Here is an 18,640-nt window from a genome sequence, read left to right on the forward strand (position 1 = left end):
TGGCCCCAGTTATTGATCAGTGCAGTAATGAATGAACCCAGTGTTTCCCAAACATGTGGACCAGAGCCCCCTGGTGTGTCTCAAAGGTTCTCCAGGTGGACCACAGTGATAACAGAAATTCAGCTTGAAATTATTAACAAGTATGTAAAGTTACAAATGTATATAAATGCATGTATTTATATAAAGAGTTAATTAAAACTGGTAATCAGAGGTGGTTAGTTTTTAATATTACTCATTACTCTGAGGTAAGCTTACTGCTCTTGTGTCCCGGGGACAGGTGGGTCATACATTGGCCATAACACTTTGCATATGACTGTGTAGCATTAGCGATTTATAGTCTGTGTTGTTTGCATCTTTGAATAAAATTTTCAAGGAAGTGTATCACCTACTCTTGTGTTTTGATTAGAGTGAAGCTGCTGGGCTGCAGCACTCTGGACTTTGGGAATGGGTGAATAAAGCACTCAAGTCTTTAAACTACTTAATTTGCAGTGACTTGAAACAGATAAAGAAACCTTTTCTTTCCCAATTACCAAATCAATAATTTCAGTATTTATGATTCCAGTTAAACGCTGTAATTTGACAAGTGTTTAATTCATGAAAGGACAGCTCTGAAATAAGAGCCAGTGGAATAAATACGGCGTCCCTTCAGAGGGGATTTAAATGTCAAGAGGACACTGATCAAGAAATAAATCAGTAATAGATTAACCAGCACTGAGTATACTTCACCATGAAAATGCTATAATGCCAATAATACTAATGTATGATGGAGGATTTCAGTAGCTTTTCCTTAGCAGTGGCGTGTGGGCTGGACGATGGGAGACAGTGGAGTTGAGCTGACAGAGTGAAACAGAGGATCCGACAGCAGGAGCGGCCGCTGATGCACTCTTCATCACGGCCGACTCCCACTTAAAAAACTCGCACCCTTTCTCCATCCGTCCTCCGCTGCCTGATCGGCGGACTGGGCAGCAATAAAACCCTCGACCGTGGTTTGGACCGCCGTTTGACACGACCTGTCGCTTTGCACGACGGCCGCACGTGCACAGTGGAGAAGTGATCTTCTGAGCTCCTCTCACAGAAATGATGGAACGGTCGGCACGAGAGGAGAGAGCGTTGGTTGACAAAGAGGAGAGGACACTGCTGTGTGAGGAAGGACGCAAGGGAGCTGTAGCTTGTTTGGCTGGCTCGGTGTAGATGATAAAGGAGGACCTCAGAGTGTCTTTATGTTTGGGCCGGGCAAAGGACGTATTGGGGATGGAGGTTTTTTCTGGGACAAAAGGATTAGGCCTAATTGAACAGTTCTTAGTGGGAACATAAGATGTTTTGTGAAGTTGGAGGGAGGTTCTAAGTCCTGTGTTGCACTGATTCGATTTACCACTGTTAACAGTTTTAGGCACAGCAAAATAAATATCTGAGGTCACTGAATGCATCGTTTCTGTTGTTTTGTTCGTTTCTGTTGAGATACAACCATGAGATTTTTGACCTTTACTGGTAGAATCTGTGGTAATCTTTTGCATTTTAGAGCTCTTTCCAGTTGATTCTCTCATATCATCATTCAAAGTGAGCCGACTTCCTGCTGAATGTGAAGTATGCTGCTCTAACCAATCATAAGATCCACTATCAAACTCAGATATGTACTCTGCATCACATTCATCATTTGCTTCATTAACATCATCCTCCAACACCACGTCGTCATATGAGCCACACCTCTCAGTTTCCACTAAAAGCTCCGCATCCTCCTCTTTCTCCGTGGATCCTAGCATTGCTTCTGTTATTGAGGCCCAGTTTGGTGGAGACAGATTTGCAAAGCAGCTCACGGTAGTGGAACACAGAATAAGACTACTATTGTTATTCTGGGGAGAAACACAGTTTGTAACAACTGAGGTGGAAAGGCCAGGGGCAGCCTCTGCTGTGACTGATCTCCTGCCGTGCTTCAACAGCGGCGCCGTCGTGCCATTCAGAAGAGTCTTTGGTGAGATCAGGCTTCGACAGATTTGAGCAGATTCGTGAATGGAGCTTGGGTTTTTCTTTGCGGCGAAGTTTTGAGCAATCTCCTCGGGACATGGTCGCTTTTGACAAGCATTGAGAGGAATTTTAAGTGATGAGTGTTTGCTACGGATGACTGTATTTTCCTTTTTATTCTCGTTAGGTTTTTCTTTCTTGACTGAAGGACAGGCAGTGTTTCCAAACACTGGTTTGGCCATCACTGGGGTCTACAGGACAGAGCAGATTTTAAATCAGTAACTGAATGGCACAACCCATTAACTATCAAATTAACTCTGGCAGCACTTCTTCCGAGTTACATAAACTATATTGCCAAAACATTCCCTCGGCCAACTAAATAATTGAACTCAGGTTTTCCAGTTATTTCAATGGCTGCAGGTGTATAAAAACTGAGCACCTAGACATGCAGACTGCTCCTAAACGCTGTGGAAAGTTTTCCCAGAAGAGCTGAAGCTGTTATAGCTACAAAGGGTGAACTGACATAAACCCTATGGATTAAAAATGGGATCTCACTAAAGCTCATATGTGTGTGAAGGCAGATGAGCGAACACCTTTGGCAATATAGTGTACTTAGTTCTAATGTTGTCTTCTCTCCAGGCACACAAAATACAAACTTAAAGATATAATTTTATTAATAAATAAATTCTAAATCAGCACAACATTTTTTAAAAATGTCTACAATCAAAATGTTTTTGCACAGAGCAAATTTCCTTCATATTATTATCTTCACAGAGCTTTTAAATTTGGAAGATGAGGGATGCTAGGATTTCCAGTGTTGGGGTTCGTTAAGGGCGACATCAGCCAGCCACTCACACTCTCCAGGCTCCTAGTAATCTTCATTATGCACCCATCCCTCATCATTCTTGCTGCCAGCTGAGCTGTGTTTCGGGCATCATCTAAACCTGAGAGAGAAAACAAAGAAGGGTTAGGTTGATGGTCGTGTGTAACACAGAATTATCTACACTTGGTCACATACCAGAATGTTCTCTGCCCGAAAACTGTATTCCAAGATCCTGAAGAGCTCCATTCAGGCCTTTGGGTTTCCTGTTGTAAAAAAGCTGGAAAAACAAAAAAAGAGTTAGAGAAACAACCACATGAGCAGAGAGGTAATTAGAGTAAATCAGCTCAATTACACAGTCTGTGACATCTTTCATCTAAATAAAAAAATATTTACTCCTTTTAATCAGTTTACTTAATTTCACATTACTGTAATTACCATAAGTTATGTTTGTTTTGGACTCACTTAAATCTGTATACTAGTCTTTGTGCGTTTAGCTTAAAATTGACACCCCTTTAAACATTTTAGCTTAAATAAAACATACAATAAACAAAGACCCCTTAAAAATTCTTACCCGGTATGTGCTTCTCAGGTCTATCCAGCTGTTGAGAACATCAGGTTTATGAAGCTGTTTGCGTTTACACTCGTACTGCAGACAAACTCCAAGATCCCAGTCTGACACCGAGCGGAGACCGAAGAACACAAATTTCAGTGCACTTTTGCTCATTTTATACCATTTAATACCTTAAATAGTCTTAAGAACTGCAGTAAATGAGCAGATTTAATGGATCTCTACAGCTAGTTTAAAAATACAATTGAGACCCCAGTGGTTCACTAATGCCAATTCATAGCAATGCTGAGCTTACAGATGTGTAGACCAATATACTGAGAACTTTTACCTGACCATGTGAGGAAAGTACACAGCTTTTGAGACGGTCCCGAACATCTCTGGTCTTTGTTGGCAAAGGCCACTCCCATTTCGAGCTGAAGGTTTTGGAGCCAACGGCTGAACCGCGAGAGACAGATCTGAAGCGGGATCCCTGCTTCAACCTGCATCTGTACAGAGAGAAATAAAAGTTGACTGTAATGTAACACAGCATGCTGGCATTTTTTAAACGTGTATGCTGCAACACCTGTGTAATCCCAGTCAGCTCAGTACAGAAGTCAGACAGGATGGGGTGCTCCTGGGGTTGAACATAAGTGTGAAATTCAGACTCCACCTCCCCCGTGGACGTGTTCAGCAGAACAGCAGGAAACTCGACTGCAGGGAGGAAGAAAGAAAAGATGGGCCGGTGTTAAAACGGCAAGGACATCACCCGGATGTAAACTATGAATGTTAAATCTGCTCCTTACTAATTTCTTGGCTGCGGTTGTTTTTCTCTCTCCAGCAAGTGGACTCAAAGTCGATCACAATCAGATAAGAAAATATTTGATCTGAAAGAACCAGACAGTTTTCACAGCCATGATCCAGTGTTAAAAAAAGAAAAGAAAAGAAAAATCAACTGTCAAACAAATCCGATTTGAACGTGGCATACTCACTTGATACCACAGATTTCTTCGACACAGAGGACTTACTCCGCTGTCTCAACAATCCTAATTCCCTGCGAAGGGAGGAAGATAAAATAGTGTGTATATCGTAACAACACCTGACCTAACCTTGAATTTAAAGTTACAGTGAACCACAATTCTACTTTTAACTGAATACGCTGTCCTCGTAGATGTACTTATAGCATTTATCTAAAACAATATTGAAAAACGTAACTTGTAATCGACATAAACTTATTCGTTGCTTTTAAAACACGTTCCTTTGTTCAGTTTGTTTAGGGTTAGCAGATGAGCCAGCAAACAGGATAATTTTACTTACTTCGCCAATTTCTTTGTGGTCATAGCTGTTATTTAATTTTGCCACGGTGATGTTTCTGCGACCGTCTTTCTAGGAGAAACTGGGAACTATAGCAGGAGCTTGACTTTAGCCATTAATTGAAAACTCGGGGAATTCGCGCTGTTTCTTTCAAAACGGCATCTGTAGCTCCGAGCTCGATTATTTAAGCCTGCAAGTCGGCAGGCATCACTGTAGAGTCAAAAATAGTCGAGCTTCTGTTGCCGTCTTACGATTTCCTATCAAAATAAAAGACCTCTTAACACTCAAAGCAGCTAGGTTGTTATGTAGTTAACAAAAAACTGACCAAAAACTAAGACTAGATGTGTGAAAAATACTCCACTTTTGTAAAAACTTAAACAAAAATAAAAACGACTTAAAAACGTCAAATTAAACTAACAGAAACTGTTTTGTGAACTCGAAAACTGTTTAAAACAAAAAGAATAAAAACTATGTGACCCGTGGTAGGTACCTATTTAAAATAGGACAGAGCTTGCAAAAGAGCCTGAGCCCTCTCCTGGCCGTACAGCTGCTAAGATTGCAATAGCTGAACCTGCTCAAACCTCAAGGCGCAGCTCTGTGCAGTGCTCCCTGAAGCCACGTTACTCTCTGGCTGGCCTGCGGCACAGTATGATTCAGGAATCTCTCCGCCGTGCCTCGCGCCGCTCCACGCTTAAGAGGAAAGCTACTCGTGCGGGTAACTCCACGTGTAGCACCAAAGTTAGCGATGACTCTTGCGTGGAGGAGGAAATGGAGAAGGGAAACCAAGAAGTAGTGTCAGAAGCTGTATCTGTGGATAATACTGGACCTCAAAAATCTCAGGGAACTCCAGAGGGTATACAACAGTCTTTCGTGCACATTACTCGTTCAGTGGCTGCAAATTTTTCCGAAACGGCGCCCCTGCCGTTGTTTATCAGGGAGATGAAAATAAGCACTCCTAACAGAGCAATTGTCACCGAGAAGCTGAATTCGCTGCAAGTTCGGAGGTCAAGCTTCAGGTTTGCTAGAGAAATACCTAATTGCCCACACCTGAGCTTATGAAAGGGGCAAAGACCAACTCCGCCTACCAGGGGCGGTTCCCAGACTCAGGTCTCACCTGTCACATATAGATGAAATATCATGTTTTAGTATCTGCTTGGTAAAAAACTTTATTACAACGTGCCTGATGATTGACGTCGTGTTTACTGAGATTCTGGTTGTCTGCATGACTGTGAGCCAGCTGCTTTTAAAAAGTGCTGTGTTTTTATTGTAGTAACTTTGCTGATTTTCCTGAAGCTTGCCCCTGAAATATGTCCTTCATACAATAATAATTGAAAAAAGCGTGAAAAATAACACTGAAACCATTAACAAATAAAACTAAACATTAAAAAACAATAACTCAATTAAAACAAAGAAAATTCCCCCTGGAAACTAACTGAAATTAAAGTCAATGAATGAATTTAAAGTCAAAAAAGTCAAAATGAAATAAAAATGAAAAACTAACTAGAAAATGCTAATCTATAAACAACAATTCTGCTACATTCTGCTACTCGTGTTTTATTTTTAAAAGTTACAGACCGGAAGTAGTGCTAGTACCAGTTTTTATTTGCACTTACAAGACAAAACTAGCAACACATGCTTTAGCCATGTGTTACTAACTGAAGACATTGGTAGAAACATATAATTTTGGACCAAACCGGACCTATGGCATGTGGTATTTACACAATTTTAGTCTTATTATACATCTTACGCGTATACCGGACTTCAAAATTGATTTAAACTAAAATTTCAGCTAGGTTTGGATTTCCTGTGTAACTGTGACTCTGATATAAATAAACTAACTAACCAGAAAGAGAAGAATAAGAAAGTCGTCCGCTGAACCAGCATTTAGAAGCACTTTAATTGAGCTGAACTGAGCTTCTGTTGATAACAAATTGCCCTTCGCTGTGTTTTCAGTTCCCCAGCTCTGGGTAATGTGCTGTAATCGTAGCATAGTCTTTCTGTATTTTATTTTGGTTTATTTGGACAGGCAAAGCTACCTGTCCAAAATACAGTTCAACGAACAATTACCAGCTCCAAAATTAAGTAAACATGAAAATGAAAAAGCTCACTGACAGCGTGTGATTCTTAGCTGTTTTTAATGCCCACAGCTATATTAGTAACTCTAACGTTTGAGCTCCAACTCTACAGAACAAGGCTGCATTGCTCTGCACTCATTTGAACCTACAAACATTGCACATTTAAAAAGAAGCAGCAGTAAATCTTGGCTCTAACCAAACTGAAATATGTTATTGGTTTGCCTTCCAGTGTAAATATAATTAGCTGGAACATGGAGTCTTCCACAGTTGCAGAGTGCAAAGCAAAGAAAAGGAAAAACAGCACCCACACAGCTCAGGGGGAGGCTAAGAGATTCAAAACTGAGCAGCGAGATGATGAGGTGCTGCAGCGTGGACCTGCCTGTTGCTTGCCAAGGGTTTCGGTATTGCCTGACCGCCTTCAGCAACCGATCGCCTTGAATGAACTGACAGAGCTGCTGCAGTATGCTGCTCTCGGGAAAACAGGTGGCATCAAAAAGCCCAGGTAACAGCTGCAGTAGTAATGTGTTATCTACCCCATCAGCTGGTGTCAAAGAGTCCTCAGTAACTCATACTGTGCCCTTATACTCACATAATAATAATAATAATAATTTAAAATATGTTTTTTTTCTGTCTACTAGTTGGTGCCGTCTCCGCCATCACAGAAAAGTTAAAGGTGTAAATGTTGTGATTGTGGAGGACCTGACGCAGAATCACTTTTACAAACACTACCTCGGTCTGCAGCACCTCAGGACCAGCTACACCTCTGTAAGAGGGAAATTAAACACAGCAAATCAAATTATTTATAAGTAAAGCCATATTCGTAGCACTTTAACAAAAAAATAAATAAATCTGACTTTTTTTAGAGGGTCACCTTCACGCCATCATCTGTAGATGTAGTATCTGGAATCTTTTCCAGTCAAGTTCCCAAACAGGACGGTTTGTCTGTCTCCAAACCAGATGAGGAACTGCAGGAAGGTGAGAATCATGTGATGGATGATGGATTAATTTAGTAGTTCTGCTCCTATTATCTTGTTTTCTTATTAATATTCACCACATTATTATACTGTAACATTTAGTGAAGAATATTCGATCTCTCTGGTGTTTTTGAGTTTTCATGTAATTATTTTGCTCTTCTCTGTACCTGTGTTCACTTTTTCTGTGCACCGGCGCAGCGATGAAGAACCACCCAATCATCACTGTGTTTGGGACCGAGAGGAGAGGACTAACAGCATATGTTCTCACAGAGAAGGAGATGATCAAGAATAACTACCCCGTTAAAGGTAAGAATTTTTCTCTTTGTAATATTATATCAACTAAGAGTTACATTTGGTAATAACCCCCCCCCCCCCCCCCCAAAAAAAAAAAAATCATTAAATAAGAGATGAGAGGGAACTTTTTTCTGTCCATGCATTTTTTTAATGTTGTCATGACCATCCAACAAAAAGGAAAAAAAACCCAGATGTTCATACTGGGATCAATCACAGTTGTTTCTGTTTTCCATCCTTTTTTTAATTGCCACTTGGCTTCTTCTTGTTTCTATCTAACACTTTTCTACTCTGACTGACAACCCAAGGTGCTTTTTACTACAAGCCGTAGCAACCCATTCATACAGAGCTTTATTCTGTGCTTCTGAGCACTGATCTCTGAAGGATCAGGGCCCATTTAGGGTTTAGTGTGTTAAAACAGTAATGTGATGTTTTTTAAAACTATACCTTGTGACAAAATTACCAAACATTAGATGAAAAAAAGAAAAAGCCGACCTGGGGCATTTCAAAATGAGTGCTGAGTGGCGAGATTTACTTTGGGCTTTGACCTTGAATATGAGTGGTATGGTGTTGTGTGGGCTCAGTTTTTCCTCCTCACCTCTTGGTTTATTTGTTTTCAAACAGGAATGCCTGGCTTTGAGGAATTTGTGTGCACAAACTGCACTGACTGTGTGACTGACAGCAGCCCCCTCTTTGGAATCGACTGTGAAATGGTGAGAGGCTAAAATATTTTGTGACTTCCCATTTTCCACGATGGAATCAGGTGGCGTCACAGAGGTGCAGCTGACAGCTAACAACCTGTACGGCGCTATATTGTGTGGCTGATTTTTGACTTACCCAAGACTTTTGAAAACTAGATTCCAGATTAAAAAAAACAAGCAAAAAAAACTGTAGCACTATGTCCATTTCTTTGCCCAATGTTTCCCAGGAGGACAGTGTGCCTCTGTAAATAGGAAGCTTCCACTTACATGCCTGTGTTAGCATCTCATTGACTATGCCTATGATAACAGCTGCAGCACAAAAGGTTACATCCATAACATCGATTTGTAGCTTTTTTCCTGCAATTTTTAGTATGATTGAGTTTTTACATTCACTCAATGTTAAGTTTATTTTATGTTTCAGTGTGTAACAGAAGATGGCAAAGAGCTAACTCGTGTTTCTCTGGTGGACGGTGATGGGAAGTGTTTAATGGATGAGCTGGTGAAACCTCCGAACCACATTCTCAACTACTGTACCAAGTACACACGCTTTTTTATCGTCTCGAGTTTTAATAAATTGTTAAGAGTCACATTATGTTTGTACAGGAATCTGTTTCAGTCAGTGTCATATGTTCCATCTTATAGAAATATATTCATTGTTCTGTCTGACATTCTTTCTCCAACACTGCTCGTATCTCCTGATAGATTCTCTGGTATCACACCTGCGATGTTGCAACCAATAACAACGACTCTGCAGGATGTTCAAGAAATGCTTATTAGGATTTTGCCACATGAGGCAGTTCTGGTGGGCCATTCTCTTGAACATGACCTCATAGCTTTGAAAGTGAGTGATTTCTTTCAGACAGCTCGCCCTTCTGATGAAGTCATGGCTCACAAAAAAAATAAATTAATAAAACAAAAAACTGTGTGCAGGATATTGGCAGCTTTTTAACATTTATCAAAAATGTTAGAACATGATCATCTTGACTCGGCTGAAATAGTACTTTATTCCAGCAGTAATCATGTCCTGTAATTTCAGAGAAAATATCTTAAAAGAAATACTTCAGTTTTTTCATTAACATGAACTGTAAACCATGTTGCGTCTGTGCCCGCCCTGCAGCTCATCCACAAGCATGTAATTGACACGTCATTGCTGTACAAGAGGGAGTGTGGGCGGAGGTTTAAGCTCAAGTTTCTGACTGGGATCATACTGAAGTGAGTTCTCGTGTTATCTCTAAATATTTCTGTCCCACTGTGATCAATAGCCTAATTTTCCAATCGAATCCCAGGAGGAAAATACAAACAGAAGATATGTTGGGTCATCATCCAACTGAGGATGCTCTGGCAGCCCTGGAGCTGGCCCAGTACTTTATCAAAACAGGACCTCGCCAGGTAGGAAATCATATTTGGAAAAGTACACACACACTCACACACACAGGAATAACCTAACATTTCCTTTGCTTACTGTCAGGTTTTAGAGATTCACTGGAAGGCGCTGTGGAGAGAAACAAGAGAGGAGCCCTCAGAGAGTCACAGGTACAACAGTCTCTATATTGTTACCATGCAGGTCAGTCTATAACTTGTGTTTGGGTAACCTTAAAAAGAAAAAAAAAAAACATGGGTCTGACTAAAAGCGTAAAACACAGTGATCCAATAAGCCATGCTGGGATTACTCATCCAGTCTTTCTTCCTTCTCGTCATGTGTAAACCCCACACACAGCAGAGGGTGCTGGTTTTCTTATAGCCAGGCATTAACAAATTATAAAGTCACCTGATGTAACCTGTAGGTGGAGCAGGTCAGAAAATTAACCTTACTGCGCTCAGATGCTGCCGTTATATATAATTTAAGGTCAAATAACTTAAATGACCCTGCTTGTCATTTACTGAGAGAGAGAAGGAGAAAACCCTGAATCAAGGTGATCGCTGGAATGGGTGAAACGGAGGAGAAGTGGATGAAATGGAATTGTAGAATAACAAATGTCACTTTAGTGTTGCAGGTCAGGTCGAGTAGTTAATGTCCACATATTTTGCAGGTCTGCTGGTGTGGATTGTCTCATATAATAGGTCTACTAAAAAAAGAAAACCCCCCCCCCCCAAAAACCCTGATCTGTGCGCCTCTGTTCTATACTCATTTCATGTTCGTGTTCGCTCTGAACTGAGTGAACTGTGTCTTTGTCTGGGTTTTTTTTAACCTTCAAGTTAAGGCAGTGCATTGTACACCTGAAAATTAAGCACTTGAAGAAATGTAGGTTGTAAAACAGGATGTAAACCTCCTGCAGTAAGCATGTAGGAACTGACCCATGTGACCCACTGTGTTATCTTCAGAGGTATTTAACACACTGTGAAACTATTTGTAATCGGCCTCCTGATCTCTGTAATCTGTTTTTGTCTTGTTTTGCATCCCTTTCCCCCATATGGAAAATAAATAGTAAAAACTTACATGATTTATTAATGAAAGTGGCCACTTTCTCATTACTTTCATATATTGTTTTAGTAAGTATCCAAAACATACAAGTTTCATTCATATAATTTTTCCAAGGGATCTTATATCTGTTTTCACTCTTGTATGCTTTTCATACAAGTTTCACACAAGACAGATACAAACTTTATAAGATTTATATATATCTTTTCCACATGGGCCATCCAGTGGCCTCAGCTACCAGCTAAGACTGAACAACTTTATGAAAGTCTGAAATGAGAAAACAAATTTAAGCATTAAAGTCATCTCAGAATACTGTGGATGGATTGAGTTGTTCACCTGCTGCTGACAGGTCCTCTGCCTTTCCTTCTTGTGCAGGTTTTCTGACGTGCTACACGCACTTGGACATTCAGTAGCCTTTTTAGGAAAAGATTCCAGTCACAAGCAGTGTAACTCAGACAAAGAGGTAAGAAGTAAGGTGATGTCTCCTGTGTCCGTAATGAAACACTCGACTGAACCCTCCAACGCTTTTTAGATGTTACCGACTTCTTCTCCAGTACATGTGAAAGTATTGGTTCATTTTTTTTCTCTCATGTTTACCCTCACTTTCCTCTCGTAAACTCTTCCTGTTTTGCTTCTGCCCAATTACATCTAACTTATTATGCACCGCCCCCCTCCAGGTGCTTAAATCTTTCCGAAATCTGAAAACGCAGCCGTTCTTCTCCGTCCTTCAGTTTTCCACCTTGTCAAACCATTTGAAGAGTTACTTCCCTCATCAGGAGCGGCACCATCAGATGGTGAGGCTTTTCGCCAGTGCTTTGTATCATTTTGAAGACATTCGCTTGTGTGTATAATTTACTCTGTCTATTTATTTCCTGCAGACTTGCTCAAGACTTCAGGACATGTGTGTAGTGTTAGCTGGGCCGTTCCCCACAGGCTTCTCTGATGGAGACGTGAAGCAGCTGTTTAGTTTCTGCGGAGCCGTTCGAAAAGTCAAGATGTTGAACACAGTGGTCAGGGTGTGCATCGCTTTCATTGTTTTACCAATTCACTATAAAACCAGAGCTGCAAAATTCTTCACCTTTGCTTGAATGCTTAAGTGTTTGATCTCCCAGGTTCACGCAAAGATTGAGTTTGAGTTGCTGGAGGGAGCGATGCTGGCGGTAAAAACTCTGAATGGCCTTAATGTGCTCGGGCAGACTATAAAGGTAGCTTTCTTCCCTTTTTGTTTTTTCTTTCTGTTATTTATTCCCTTTTTGCTGCAGTTAGGCCCACATTTATGCAGATTATCTCCAACCACTTGTTATTTTCTAGGTACAGAGGCCGGTGTGTGAGTCAGTGCTAGATCTGGATGTGACTCTTGAAGCACTGATGGGTGACGCTCTGAATGCCCGTCACCTCTACGCTGTTAAAATGAACCACAGTATGGCTGAGTGCATCAGCACTTCCACAAAAGTTAATGGGCATGTGTCAGATGCTGAACGCTTAGATGTCACTCCTGTGAAAACAGTAAACGGGCTACCTCCAGCTAAAATAAACAAATGGTTGCATCTCAATACCTCTAAATCTGAACTGTGTGAGGAGTCAGTCAGAGAGACATTTGGCCACTTTGGCACAGTGAAGAGAGTCATCCTATCTGCCAAGCCTAAAGAATCCACAGGATATGCACACATAGGTAAGGTGAAAACTACATTTATCACGCGTTGCACGTGCTGTGTGGGACGTTTGCATACACTTCAGAGTCTAACGTGTCCGGCTGTCAGTGTTTGTGAATTCAGAGGACAGACGCGCAGCGCTCAACTCTACTGAGGATCTGTGGAAGAAGAACTACCTCATCTGTCCATCGCTGACGCCGGTCCATTTGCCTTCATGGGTTGGAGCAGAAAATAAGGAGACAACCCACAGGCACAGCAGCGCTCAGGTAACGAGTAGATTGTTGTGATTCCAGTAGGTTATCGTTCTTTTTTTAACCCTTTATTACCCGTGTATGACACAGGTTGCCTGGACTTGTTTCATAATTTTGGCTGTGAAAATGACAAAATAATTCTCTTTTTTTTTTCTTTTTTTTTCCTTTTTTTTCTTGTTTGCCTGTCCCGTTTGGCTCTTTTGCCATCAGAATTGTTGTCTAAAGGCGAAGAAAGATGCCCAACGGATTTACTTTACCAAATTGACCATCCCAGCCTTGCCGTAATGGTCCATTTGATTCACCTTTTATTATTTATTTTATTTTCATTAGCTGAATCCGGGACAGACTTGATTGGGGGAAAGAAAGGGGAGAAAGAAAAACAACTGAGAAGAGGGACGGGGAAAAAGGGCAAAAAACAAAAACCAACAGAATAAGCAGACAAAAAATACATATATCGATCACCTGGATCACCTGTTGAGAAAGAAAAAAGAAAACAAGCAGAAGAAAACGAGAGCAACATAATAAACAACATCACAATGATATATGGGAATATGACAGTAAATACTAAATATTAAACATTATTGTGCAGCACGTAAGATCGACAGCGCACAGTGTGCTTTGAGGTAGGAGCCAAAAAGGGTGTAGTTTGTGTGTGTGAGCACCCGTGTGTACACCTGTGAGCATGGACGCGCTTGTTTTTAAAAGGTTCCTTCATGTAATGATCTGCTAGAGGGTGTGGGGGGCCACTGCCCCGTCCTCCAGGGCATGAAGCAGGTATGGAGGAGATCAAGACTCCAGACATCCAGAGGCCCTCAGAACACAAGAGACCAAGGAAGACCAACAGAGGGGCAGCCGCGCCACTATCCCAGAAAGAGCTGAGGAGAGTCCCAGATGAGGGGTCACTCAGCAGCCGCAGAGCAGAAGCCAGGGGGGGTTGCAGTGACGTGCCCGTGAGCTCCGCCGGCAGCCAGCTGTGCCTGAGTGACCGAGCCCCAGGCCGAGAGGCCGAGGGTACCCCACCCCCGAAGTGGCCCGAGCGAGCCCCAGGCTCCAGGCCCCGATAAGCAGCTGCCAAGGAGTGAGCTGGTGTGTACCTGGGCGCCCATCCCCGGACACAAAGAACCACCAACACACTGATGTCTGAGGGCGTCCGCCACCGGCAGGGGAAGTGGTGGGGGGAGATAGGCCTCCAAACCTTGGAGGACCTGAGATGTCCCCAGAGAGGTGGCGTCTGATACCCAACCTGACATATAAACACAGACATACAGGCACACACAGATACAAACATCCATTCCCACCCTCATGCTCTCATAGGCAATTACTCCACACTCAACCAACGTGGAGACAGACATAAAGAGACGCTGTACACACAATCACACTCCCCAAGCGTACTCTAAGAACCGGGTCTAGGTACCCTTGCCCCTGGAGGGGGAAACTGCACCCAAACCTAGGTGGTGTTACCCTTTTCCCTGCGGTGGGGAGAAGCAGACCCACCCGACTCCGCAGCAGCAGGGAGGCCCCACACCCCAGACCCCAGTCGGACGGCCAACTCCTCCTCCTAGCCCCCCCGCTCCAGCAGGCCGCAGAGAACGGGGGTGTGAGAAGACTCCAAACCTCCCTCTACCCGCTCATATGTAGTGTTGATGTATGTGTGTTCTAAGGTGCATTTAAAACCCAGGAGGGCATGGAGCTACCTGCCAGAGAGCAGCAGGTAAGCGCATAGCCCCTCCTGATAGCCCTCAATGTCTACGTGTATTTAAAATTGAGAGGTGGGCAACGACGCCAGGGGTGCGGTGTACACCCTGATGGTAATTTGGATTCCGTGTAGCCTGCCCACCCCCAAGATCCTATATGTATGTGTAATGAGAGTGTGAGTAATGTGAATGTCTAAGTTGTGGGATAAAATTGAGGTGGAGGCAGCCAGAAGGGGACAGAGGGGGGGGATGCCTCCTCTGCACCCTGGTGACACATCCCTACCCCAAGGCCCTGCATGTGTGGGTGATTGTGGTGGAGCGGGAAGAGGGAGGCAAAATAATTCTCATCTTTTATGAACCATTTGAATTTTCTTTCTAGCCAAAAATGGTTGAGAGGGGAAGCCAATCAAAAAGCAGGCTGACCTGAAAGTGAGGGGAGTTAAAACGACCTTTTTTCAGAAAGCGCATGAACTCAGGGCCTGCTAACAGGGCAGAGCTACTCCAGTCAAGTCAAGCATAAAAATATTGATCTGGAAATGTGCACAAAAAAGTCTCATTTGAAATGTTTTTTTTTCTCCAAGGTTCTGAATTCAATACTGTTGTTTTCTTAGAACAAGTATTTCAACCATCCTGGGTCATAACACAGTTCTGCTGTGTCATCCTATAAAAATCCAAAATAAAAAGGGAAAAAAGAAAGGCTACACCAAGAAGAAACATCACACACAGATGACTTCACTAATTAAGAATATTACCAACAATATAATATAGTAAAGTCTTACAGAAGAATTTGAGTCTCTGTTAGTTACTTTTATTCTTTCCTATCTGCACACTTTCTGAACGTGTGGTCAGGTTTTATTGAGTCGAAATGTGACTAGTAATTAATTGTGCAAAATCAAACTGATCCTAGAATTCAGACAGCATGTCAGCACCACAAAAGAGAAAAAAGAAAACAAGGCATGAAATCTAAATAACTCTGTAGACCGCAGGGATAAAACTGCAGCCTTGAGCTCACAGTATATCAGGGTTACTCTGAGCAGAGGCCAAGTGACAGCCCCACTGGAGTTTGTTAAATTGGATTTAAGAGTACGAGAAATAGAAAGCTGGATAGTGCTGGGACCATGATTATCTTTAGATGCTTAGCTGGCACGATCTTACAAATACAGATCCCCATGGTGAGTGTGATAAGCTGCTGTGTTTAATGAATGGAGTCATAGTATGATGGATGTCATCATGTGGTTTCAGGATATCTCCGTGTGATTGGTTGATATAGATAATGCTGCATTGTGTTTTTTTCTTTTATAAGAATCCAATCTCAGCATGTTCCTGTAATAGTTATGCTGCAATATGTTTGTGCAGATGACTGCGCCTGGCTCTGCTGGAGGTTTCTTCCTGTTAAAAGGGAGTTTTTCCTTCCCACTGTCGCCAAGGAGCTTGCTCATAGGGGAATCATATGATTGTTGGGGTTTTCTTGCAATAAAAAGCACTTTGAGGCAACTCTTGTTGTGATTTGGAGCTATAAAAATAAAATTGAATTCAATTAGGACAGCTAAAAGCATCTTTGGTAATTAGATTTTTCAGAATATTATTGATGTACAGAACATGTATAATGATGACTCTTATGTTTCATATGCGTAGGAACAGCAAATAGATGTCGTGATGAGGAAGCTAGACCGCTGCCTGCAGAAGCTCTTCAGATCCCTCCCGGCTGGCACCTTGTCTGTTGTTGTGTTGCTCGGACACGCCAGGTGAGAAACCCCGCAGCGTCCCTGCCTCATTCTGCCCTCCAGTCATACATTTCTGAACCATTTCCCCCGTTTTTCCTCCCCTAGCACAAATGGTCACCTTCCTGGCTTGTGTCTAATGGAAGTCAAGCAAGATTGTTGAGGAGATGGAGCGTAAAACTGTCGCCGGGCTGTCGGCTCCAGGATGCCTGAACCTGTGTCACCTGGATCAAATGAAATCTGTTCAGTACAGTGAAACTTGAAGGCGTTGGGTTTTACTGAGACTTGCTCTACCTCAGGAATTGCTTTTTTAGTTTTGTGTAATGGGGCAAGTTTTTTTTTTATGGCCTTGAAATAATCAAAGCTGCAAACTAAGATTTGCCTTTAGTGTGTGGATCTAAATTGAAGAACTCCATACCCTAAGGGTATAATGATGGTTGTCATTCCATGAATAAACAATATTTATACATTAACCTGGCTTCATGTTGTGGTGCAATGATAGAAAATGAAGAAAACAAAGAATTAGATTCAACACATGCTGAAGAATCACTTGGGAGGCTCATTTATGAGGGGAAAACATGCAGAGGGATTATGTTGTATGTAAAAGGAGGATGGAATGATTTCCACGAATGTAATGCATGAATTAAATACAAAACATGAATATTGTTGTGCTTAGAATATAGGAACTTTGAATTTGGATGTTGTACTTAAAAGGGATTACATTTACAGACTAAAATTACACACTAAAGCAATTCTGCTGTGACAGAGTGCAAACATTTATGAGCCAAACCTGCAGATAAATACAAAGGTCATTGCATATAAAATCAATCAGTGCTTCTTATCTGATTCCCTCAGAGATAGCTGATGTTTTTGTGATACAGAAACTTTAGCATATTTAATCAAACCATGCATGTCTGAATTGGAGGCCCTACTGTACAAAGTTATGCTGCGATATTTCTTTGGAATATATCCATCCATACACTTTCTTCTGCTTAATCTGCTGTATGGTGACACGGCCCTCGAAAATTTACACAAAATGAACTTTTTGTAGTATTCTCCAGTGAATTATCAGAAGAAGATAAAACAGGGTACCAGTGCTTGTTTGCGCTCTGTGCAGAGGTGCCGCTTCCCAACAGGAAAAGGCTTCTCACCAAAACAGTGGTGTGTGGATTAGCTAATAACTATAAATATATTAATATAATGGGCTGCATAGTGGTTAGCACTGTTGCCTCACAGCAAGAGGATCACTGGTTTGAATCCACCATTTGGCCGGGGCCTCTGTGTGTGTAGTTTGTATGTTCTGAATGGTTGTCTGCCTCTGTGTTGGCAACAGACTGTCGAGCTGCTCAAAGTGTACTCCACCTCTCATCCTAAGGTAGCTCCACCGCTCTGAATTGCATAAATAGAACAGAATGCATGGATATTAAATATGACGCTATGTAAATGCAGCCAGTAGAGAAGAGGAACTTCCAACAGCATCACATTTCTTTTGTACACTTTGATGTTCAGCATTAGTTAATTTAGCCAGCAGGGCAGTAATCGCTTTCATCAGGGTCAGACCATTTATGAGGGACAGGACGGGCTCCCTGTGACTTTTTGCCAAATGCCCCAACAAACACAATCAACTCCATGTCACAGACGTTACACTGCTGCAGTTTTATTACGGAGTCTAATATATTCCATGATGCTTATGTCCAACACTTCGGATATATAACTGATTTAACTGTGTTCTCAAACAGAGCTCAAATGTGTTTATTTACCCTTAAAAAAGTGGCACCTGTACTTAAAAACCCAAAAGACAAATATTCAATACAGTGCCATGTACTTAAAGAATGAAGGCACAATTTTGTAAGACTTTAACAAATGTACTGAGAAAAAAAAAAAAAAAAAAAAAAAGACCCCTCCCCTCCTCAACTGATTCTGAAGGCCTTGTTGGATTTGAATGATTTCGCATTTAAAAGATCTGCAGGCTGGACAGATAACACAAGAATCAGGCATCAACACGACTCCCAAGTTTCCATTTAGGCTCCAGAATTTCCCCTCTTCCCCCTCTGGGAGCAGTTTCAAGCCTTCCACCACCCCAGCATCCTCCTATAGGCTGCGGGGTATACACACAGAAATTGAGTGCAATATTTAAAAACATGGGAGGACCTTGAAGCCGAGTCACCAAATTAAATTCCTCTGCTATAATAAATAATTTCAGGCATGTTTTCCATTCTGCT

General features: G+C 41.9%; 2 protein-coding genes across 3 annotated transcripts; one reads left to right on the forward strand and one right to left on the reverse strand.

The window, feature by feature from the left end:
• Positions 1 to 773: 773 nt before the first annotated feature.
• On the reverse strand, positions 774 to 4,666 carry LOC134629686 (ERI1 exoribonuclease 2-like). Its single transcript, XM_063477210.1, has 9 exons — positions 4,644 to 4,666; positions 4,319 to 4,380; positions 4,133 to 4,213; positions 3,913 to 4,040; positions 3,679 to 3,835; positions 3,354 to 3,454; positions 2,978 to 3,059; positions 2,815 to 2,903; positions 774 to 2,210 (listed from the first exon to the last, which is right to left on the reverse strand). The coding sequence occupies exons 1-9, from the start codon at positions 4,664 to 4,666 to the stop codon at positions 774 to 776; spliced, it is 2,160 nt and encodes a 719-aa protein (XP_063333280.1).
• A 1,584-nt stretch (positions 4,667 to 6,250) lies between these two features.
• LOC134628997 (RNA exonuclease 5-like) lies at positions 6,251 to 16,864 on the forward strand. Of its 2 annotated transcripts, XM_063475868.1 has the most exons (19): positions 6,251 to 6,351; positions 6,945 to 7,217; positions 7,354 to 7,480; positions 7,579 to 7,690; positions 7,888 to 7,995; positions 8,605 to 8,693; positions 9,103 to 9,218; positions 9,384 to 9,522; positions 9,799 to 9,893; positions 9,968 to 10,070; positions 10,150 to 10,214; positions 11,476 to 11,563; positions 11,778 to 11,894; positions 11,979 to 12,116; positions 12,213 to 12,305; positions 12,412 to 12,772; positions 12,861 to 13,018; positions 16,333 to 16,442; positions 16,527 to 16,864. In XM_063475868.1, exons 1-19 carry the CDS (start codon positions 6,347 to 6,349, stop codon positions 16,579 to 16,581), a joined length of 2,352 nt encoding a protein of 783 aa, XP_063331938.1. In that variant the 5' UTR covers positions 6,251 to 6,346; the 3' UTR covers positions 16,582 to 16,864. The 2 variants fall into 2 exon arrangements, with proteins under 2 accessions (XP_063331938.1, XP_063331939.1); XM_063475869.2 differs by lacking the exon at positions 16,527 to 16,864 and having other exon boundaries at positions 13,214 to 16,351.
• The last annotated feature ends 1,776 nt before the right edge of the window (positions 16,865 to 18,640 follow it).

Source organism: Pelmatolapia mariae, linkage group LG6 (genome assembly GCF_036321145.2).
Source record: "Pelmatolapia mariae isolate MD_Pm_ZW linkage group LG6, Pm_UMD_F_2, whole genome shotgun sequence".
Classification (NCBI taxonomy): domain Eukaryota; kingdom Metazoa; phylum Chordata; class Actinopteri; order Cichliformes; family Cichlidae; genus Pelmatolapia; species Pelmatolapia mariae.

Bases quoted from the DNA above. Each gene is read 5' to 3' on its own strand.
- LOC134629686 (XM_063477210.1), bottom strand. From the start codon at position 4,666: ATGACCACAAAGAAATTGGCGAA. The intron at 4,041-4,132 runs GTAAGGAGCAGA...TCCTCCCTGCAG, and splicing joins CAACCGCAGCCAAGAAATTA to TCGAGTTTCCTGCTGTTCTG. The intron at 2,211-2,814 runs GTGAGTGGCTGG...TCTGTCCTGTAG, and splicing joins TTACTAGGAGCCTGGAGAGT to ACCCCAGTGATGGCCAAACC.
- LOC134628997 (XM_063475868.1), top strand. The intron at 10,215-11,475 runs GTACAACAGTCT...CTTCTTGTGCAG, and splicing joins GAGCCCTCAGAGAGTCACAG to GTTTTCTGACGTGCTACACG. The intron at 13,019-16,332 runs GTAACGAGTAGA...TCATATGCGTAG, and splicing joins ACAGGCACAGCAGCGCTCAG to GAACAGCAAATAGATGTCGT.